At 38.7% G+C, this 8,148-nt stretch overlaps 1 protein-coding gene across 1 annotated transcript; it reads left to right on the top strand.

Moving 5' to 3' along the window:
- Positions 1–3,441: 3,441 nt before the first annotated feature.
- GNRH1 (gonadotropin releasing hormone 1) lies at positions 3,442–6,897 on the top strand (the record flags this gene model as incomplete). The annotated part of the gene is made up of 3 exons (XM_084246205.1): positions 3,442–3,582; positions 5,018–5,113; positions 6,856–6,897. 3 exons carry the CDS (start codon positions 3,442–3,444, stop codon positions 6,895–6,897), a joined length of 279 nt encoding a protein of 92 aa, XP_084102331.1.
- Positions 6,898–8,148: the final 1,251 nt, after the last annotated feature.

The following is an 8,148-nucleotide window of genomic DNA, read 5'->3' as shown; positions in this document are numbered from 1 at the left end:
AACCTAAAACTGCAGAAGGATCTGAAAGATCTAAACATGGTATACTTAGAAACTGCAGATTTTGGATCTAATGTATAAGCATTAATAAACAATGTGAAATGTTGAGAAGGAGTTTGTCTTGCTTTTGAAATTCAGCACTTTTCCATATTTTGCTTACATTCCTTCACTGTGCATTCATGACCCATCCTGTGGGTCTGCAGTTTAGTAGGACAAAGAAATACAGCATAACACTTACGGATTAGTCTCGATGATAGTAGCATTAAATTTATTTAAGTATAATTATTTTATGATCCTCTTCTTAAAATCAGCCATGATAACAGTTACATTAAGAAGTTTCATTGCATCAACCAAAGAAAAAACTACTTTCTAATAATTCATTTGTGTAACTCTTTACCTGAAGAATATTACCTGTTACCATGATTAAGTTGGTTAAATACACTGAAAACTAAGAAGGGGAGAAATTTTCAAAGAGAAGACTTCCATTAATCCTAATGTTGAAATACATTGTAAAAATAAAGTTGATGGGGGGAAGACTAAAAAAAGGTTTTGAATCTAAATTAGCTAGATTATCAACATGGGTAAAACTCATTACTCCTATAATTGTCTAGAGCAATTTATACTATAATTTAGTCTGGTTCTTACAACTATAATTTCAAAGAAATTGTGGGAAAGAAACATTGCAAATTAGTTTTCCTAAGAGGGTTACCATCATAAATCATTATTTGGAATATTTTCTCCAGTTGTTCATTTTGTGAATTGATTGTTAAACTGTAAATCTATCCCTAAATCAACTTCAGATCATTTTCAATATATGAAAAGTCCTAGAATTGTATTAAATTTCCAAGAAAGTATCATCTTTAAAATTGAAATTTACACCTCTACAAGAAAAGCAGTTTTATTTTCCTGGTAAAACAACTTATCCAAGAATTCTCAAAACCTTTCACATTTGTCAGCTGGAGTTCACCCTGGGTTCTTCCTGCTGAGATTTTACATTAGGCAAAAAGATTTTCATCTGTCATTCAGCAAGATCATCAGATTATTTTTGTTGCACTTTGATAATTTTGAAGTGTTTCTTTTTATGCTGAAAATGAAGTCGCTCCTGTGAAAGCATACTCTAAAATTAAGGGAACTTCTAAATTTAGAAAAAAATTAACATCTATAAAGTCCTGTTATTTAAACTCAGTTTACTAAATTCCAATTCTTGGTAATTTGACCTATCCTTAGAACCATTAAAAACTTCAGTTTGTCACTAAACATCAAAAATCAATTGCATATTTGATACTGTAGAAAATTAAACAAATTTACTATTTGTACTTGAGATCTTTGTTACGTAAGATAATACTAATGAAGTTTTACAAGACATAAAGCATATTGACTGAATTCAAAGGCCGTGTGGCTGTTTAAAATTTGAAAGCATTTTCCAAAAATGTAGTATGAATTTAAATAATATGCAAGAAATACAGCGATACTTAACCAAGAATTAGTAATTAACCAGAAAATAAGGTTCAGAAGTCTTAAATCCCATTTCATTAGTCCAACCAAAATCTGCTTAGGCAACACTTTTGAAAAGCACATCGGCAAACAGGAAATAAACTGGACAATTTAAGCAAACACTGTTCAAACATAATTGTTGAAAAGAAGCCTTACCTTTGTGTTATAGGGGGATGAATTTCCACTTCTACCTCTCAAAATAGTACTTAAATTATTGGAAGTACCTAAATGAAATAGTTAAAATAATTTAAACAATACTTCATCACATAATTTTTTATTTCCTTGTATTTGCAATTATAAAGTTGATCCCATTCTCTACCAATCATGTTCTGACAACCTCCGCAGAGGTGACCAGGTAAATGAGGGAGTCCTCCAGCATCTCTTTACCTTTTTGATGCTGTACAAAGTTTTCAACATAAGTCAAGGAGGGAATCTGGTGGGCAGAAGACTGGCAAATTTTCAAGCTCTCATAATCTGCTTTATGAAACTATGGGCTTTGTATAGTACCAATAATCACATTACTATTTGTAAATCAGATTTTTTTTAACTGGCAGCAGCTGTATGATCTGGTCTAAATCCCTATATTTGCAAATGAGGAATCAAAGAGTTGAGATTAGCTCCCTGGCATCTTGACTCAACTTACTATGATTATTACAAAGCCTCTCTTGTGAACATTTTTATGTATGCATTTAACTTCACTTAATCTAAAACAGTTATTTTCTTGAACTTTGCTAGGTCTGTCAGTTTCCTCAAGGGAGTCCAACCCAGCTAGATTTTAATCTCTTTTAAATTGTGGACCCAGCTATAAAAGTTTTAGCTGAGATTTTAATGGACAAGATTTAAGTAAGTTAACAAAAACACCAGTGGGTGTTCCAATTACATACACCATTAAAGGGCTTTATGTGAGGATTAAAAAAAAAAGACTTTGAACAAAAAAAGCATAGTCCATGTGCAGTACAATTAACCAGCAGGGAAGATTGCAGGATCCTGGAAAAGTTTCATATAAAAAGAAAGCTAAAGAAAAGTCACAGAACTCAATACTCCAAAGACAGCTTGGGATTCTTTTGGCTCTTTGCCCACAAACAGGTAAAATGCTTTCTATTTCTAACATGGTTTCTAGACTGCATGCTATACTCTGTCTATGGGGCATTTTATACTCTAAGGGCTGAGTCCAAGTGTGATGGTGTCTAAACAAACCTTGACCTTCAGAGATCCAGGCTTTGGAGAATTGCAACAGCTTATCAACCAGTGTTTGATTTTGCCTCCAGTCTCTTCCCCATCAAATGAAAGTTAATTTGAAGACTCTCTGTGAGAATACCATATGTGATGAGACCATTTCTGACCCCTGTGGCCAAGGAGGCATCTGGTCTGTGACTCAGGGCTGTGAGAGGTGTTAAGTCCTGTCTCACTCTCACAGATGGTCTAGTCAGAAGTAACCACCGGAAGATTAAAGGACAGACACTCAACAAAGCGCCACCAGTAACATGGTGTAGCCATTTAATGTCAAGCAAGTCTATATTACCCAGAGACTCCTGGTAGGAGCTACTTTTCAGAGCAAATGGCCCAATTCTCTCTACTTAAGGAATGGCATAGTTGAAAAGCAATCACATGGAAAAAATGTTAAGGCAAAAAGGTGAACTTGACAAGGCAGGAATCCTGGAGTTTGGATAGCCAAATAAATAATAAAAAATAAAAATAGACTAGCTTTATATTAAAAAGTAATGAACAGATGAGTTTAAAGTATATACTGCTTTTGCCCCTAGTGCTAGGAATCTCACGGCTAGAACTTGGTAATGCAGGTTTCAGTGTCTTTGTGTGAATTGTAGACGAGTCCTACTTCCATTCTCTGTGGAGCTAGTGACACAGATTTTAGGCTTTTTTACATAAGAGGTCTCTACTGTTTGCTCCACGCATTCTGGGTCTTTTTTGACTGCATTGATATTTCTTAGAATGGAACCAGTTCCGAAAATTCTAGCTGGACTTATTCTGCTGACTTTATGTGTGATGGGCTGCTCCAGCCAACATTGGTCCTATGGATTGCGCCCTGGAGGAAAGAGAAATGCTGAAAATTTGATCGATTCTTTCCAAGAGGTATGTTTTTCTCAGTTTTCAAATAATATGTAGCTTATTTGATTCAATTCCACTATGCTAAACATTCAGTGTGTGCCCCTGTACAGCTGCTAGAGGCTCTGTCTCGGGTATTCCAGGGGCAATGAGACACAAAGACAAGCCTCACTCCTTTCAATTCAGAGGGAACTAAGGAAGCAAACAGCAGGAACTGGGCCTCCCTGGTGGCGCAGCGGTTGAGCGCTGGGTTGCGAAGCTGCCCGCGGCCTCTGCGGCGCCGGTTCGATCCCCGGTTCGATCCCCGGTTCGATCCCCGGTTCGATCCCCGGTTCGATCCCCGGCTGCTCCCCGGCCACCAGAGGAGGGTCCCACATGGCGTGCAGACCTCTCCTGCCGCCCGCTACTCCCCTCAGCAGTGTACTTCGGTCCTTCTGCCTGCTCTGCTCCCCGCTCTGGCTCTGGTGAATTCTCTCACCCTCCCGCGCTTCTGACTATACCCAGTGCATGTATAAACAAAACAAACAAACAAACCAGCAAACAAATAAATAAAGCATGCCTCTATTAAAAAAAAAAAAAAAAAAAAAAAACAGCACGAACTCCTCCAAGAGAATACAGGAACCAGTACAACGTAGTATGTTGTATTGCAAAGAAAATCCTAGAATTTCTGCTTGTGTGTGTGTGTGGTTTGTTTTTTTTTTTTTTCATCACCTATTTAGACTTCCTGGGATACTAGGCAAGCAATATACTTTACAGCTTAAAAATAAGTATCCTTTTCAATAATGCATGCCCTATAACTTTACAGATAATGGCCATTTAAGCTAAGAAGCTGGGGACCACTAGAAACATGCAGTTAGTAATCTCAAGGAGAAAAAATCGTATCCTGGAAAATTGCTGCGTTCAATTTAATATCGATGACAGAACTATTATCATCACTGAGAGAGGGGACTTATTTTTTATTTTATCTATATAGTGGGAAATCTTGGGGTCACATGAGGATTACATGGAAGGGGCCGTATATGTTATCTAGTTAATTCAAAAAAGGTTAGTGGATTCACAAAAAAATTTATTTTGATTTTTAAGTTAATAGGAAACTAGGCCCTAAAGGATGAGTATTGAGGATGAGAAACTCAGGTTTAGAAGCTTAAAACAATTTGGTTTCCACTGGGGGAAAAAAAAGCCTTCTTTATGGAGAAATAATAAAGATAATTTCTATTATAAGTAAAGATATACGTGAAGCAGCTCTCATTTAACTATGACATGTTTAGTAAAAACTAGAAAATAAAAAACTCTACTCAAAACGATAAAGTCCCACCCCAACCCCACAAATTTTCAGTCCTATAGTTCCCTTGACCTCGCATTCCATAGACAATGGGGGCGGGGGAGCAGAGGTGGAGGGGAGGTTAGAAAATACCATTTTAGTTTTAGTTCCATCTCCAAGAATAACATTCTTTTTCTTCAGGTAGCCAAGGAGTCTGATCAACTAGTAGAGCCTCCTCGCTTTGAATGCACCATTCGCCAACCCCCCTCTCCCCTCAGGGATCTGAGAGGAGCTCTGGTGAGTGACACTGATAATAACATGGAGCTTTTGAGATGGAAAGGCCCTTGGGTGGGACAACCACATGTCAGGCTGTACAAGGCTTACCCTCCCGACTGCCAGGCTCTTCCGAGTGGGGCTTTATGATTGCGTGGCCCTTCTTTTCAGTGGCGAGACAGCACAGTCCATTGGGACTTATCTTTTTCTTTCTCAAATCCGTAAACGTTTTCTCCTAATCTTAGCTCTAGCCTTTGGGCTGACAAAACAAATTTCTTCCCATTGCTCTATATCAGCTCTTCAAATATATTCAACAAACCCCCTAGACTCTTGACCAGATTCTTCCATTGTATTTAGGATGATATAGTTTTTCCAAACCTTGGAAAATGTAGAGATCAAAAACAGTGCTCTATTTTTTTTGTTTTTTGCCTTGAAATAAAAAAATCCAAACTTGTAAATTTATAATTCAGTCACATATTTGGTTTCCAATTTTCTTTTTAGTTTTTTAAAATTAATTAAAATTTTTTTCTTATGTTGTTGTAGTCCCTCTAGTTCCCCAACCACCATGTCACCCATGAACCATCATCATATTCCCGTATGTTCAACCCTCCCCTGTTTTGATCCTGCTTTGCTGTATGCTTCAGTTCTCTGGTCAGCTTGCTAGTTTTGACTTTTCTTGAGCTTTTGTTTGATCTTTTGTTTGATTTCTCTATATTCCACGCAGAAGTAAGACTATCTGATATTTGATATTTATCTTTTTCCTTATTTCAGCTAACATAATCCCCAATAGCTCCATCCATCTTACTGCAAATGGCATGAGTTTATTTTTTTAATTGCTGAGTAATATTCCATTGTGAAAATATAACACAACTTTGACCCATTAGTCTATTTGGGGGCATTTGGGTTGTTTCCATATATTGGCTATTATAAATAGTTGCAATAAACTGTTGCAGTAAAATATTTCAATAAACATAGGAGAGCAGGTTTCCCTTCGAATTAGTGTTTTTGTGTTTTTGGGTAGATTCCTAGGAGTGGAATCACTGGGTCATATGGTAGATCTATTTTTAGTGTTCCTAGGTACCTCCACACAGTTTTCCATAATGGCGGGACTGGTTCCCAATTTTCTGACAGCACTTTGATGATCTCCAGATTCCCACCCAAAATGGAAATCTACTAACATGGTTTTAGATATTTAAAATATATGTAAAGAGAATTGAATATAGAAGCTGACTCTTGAAATCAGTATGGATGTTCTTGGAGTAGTATGTTGTCCATTCAAGCTCGTCAGAAGGCACTGCCCTTCATTACCGATAGTCCCGAAAGCAAGGAGAGTGTCAGGAAATCACACATGATGATAAGCTACTCTTTCCATTTTCTCCATTTCCACCCACAGAACAAAGAAAATGACAGGTATCTCTATTTCCTTTCTTTCTCTAATCCTGTTTACCACATCATAAAAATGAGAAGTGAAATTTCCCAAGCAGGACCTCAGAAGAAAGGAGTGGAAGCAAAGGTTGGGTTAAGAGCAAATCAACAAATCTGACTTTTCTTTCCCTTTTTTCTTCACATCTTATCCTTAAGCCATTAATGTACCTTTTCTGTTTATTAAAGAGATGCTATATTCTGTATCCCTTCAGTACTTTCTAGTGCACAAAAACCAATGAGCTTATTCTTTTTATATTGATATTTTAGAAATTAAAATGCCAAAACGTAATGAAATTCAGCTAGTTAAATCAATTTCAATATATTTGTTACCTCTTTTTCAGGAAAGACTGATTGAAGAGGAAAAGGGGCAGAAGAAAATTTAAATCCGTTGAGTCCCAACGATTGACAAAACAAGTATAATTCTAGCATTGAAATTTGCGATCCATTTAATAGCTGTAAGTTAATTGTGTGAATTTTAGAAATTCTTATGCCAAATAGCACATATTTCATAATAAAGTTCCATGGTGTGAATTGAGTGGCATTACCTTTAAGTCTTTCTCCAACGCTGGTGGGGGAGGGACACTGTGGTCCCCCAGGGATTCCTCCTAAGTGAGTCCACAGAGGACAGATGAGTGGAAAACACATTATTGTTCAGGACAGGAATCTCATAGCTCCTGCACAGCCCTGTGCCTATGAGACTAGTCGCATAATGGGCCCGGTCACAAAAGCTCACTCAGCTATAGTTTTCCCTGGGGCCGTAGCTTTATCTTCCTCCGTGTGCTCCAGTAGATAGCCCATACCCAAGTCTTCCTCGCACTTAGAATGAATGTCTCCAATTCCTTTGAAAGTCAACTAGAAGCTGAGAGGACCCCAAGGAAAAAGAGACTACTGGGCAAGTGAAAAAAACGTAGTTTCTCCAAGTTTCTCAGGCTGTTTTTCTCATGACCTTCCAGCACAGGTGGTCTAGTGGATAACATGTAGCCCGGAGATGTAGTCTGCATGTGAGGAAAGCAGTAAATAATTGTAGAGGCAAGAAGGCCACTGGGCGGGTTCTGTATGATCCGAGCAGATGAGGTAAAGGAGGAGTCCTTGGAGCCCTTGGTGGCTTTTTCAGGGTTTTATTGGGATTCAACCAGGTACATAGCAGGCAGGGGACCAGGGGGCAGGGAGGCTGGCAGGCCTCCTAGCCCAGCAGGCCTCCTAGCCCCCAGCAAATCTTCACTCTCTCTGAGCTCTCCCACGCTCTCTCATGGCCTCTGCTTCTCTGCTGGTTCTCTTCCGGTCACTCTTTCACTCTCTGTTCTGCTGGCGTCCCTCTGACGCCCTCCTTATAAGCCCAGCCTCTCAGCCCAGGTGGACCCACTTACATATGCCCACACCTTACTCCAGGTGCCCGCCATCAGGCAAGCATTCAGGACCGCAGATCCATCATCAATCCCAATGGTGGGAGGGCAGAAAAGCCTGATACTTTTTCACCTTACCCTACAATAATATAACCTTGACGTATAGCTCATATGCGTGAAAATGTAGTTATGTAAACTAGGCTTAAACTTGGTGCTGTGTTGGGCCTCCCCGGTGGCGCAGTGGTTGAGCACTGGGTTGCGAAGCTGCCCGCAGCCTCTACAGCACCGGTT

Source organism: Talpa europaea, assembly GCF_964194135.1.
Source record: "Talpa europaea genome assembly, chromosome: 10".
Classification (NCBI taxonomy): domain Eukaryota; kingdom Metazoa; phylum Chordata; class Mammalia; order Eulipotyphla; family Talpidae; genus Talpa; species Talpa europaea.
This window is presented reverse-complemented; position numbering and strand designations above follow the sequence as displayed.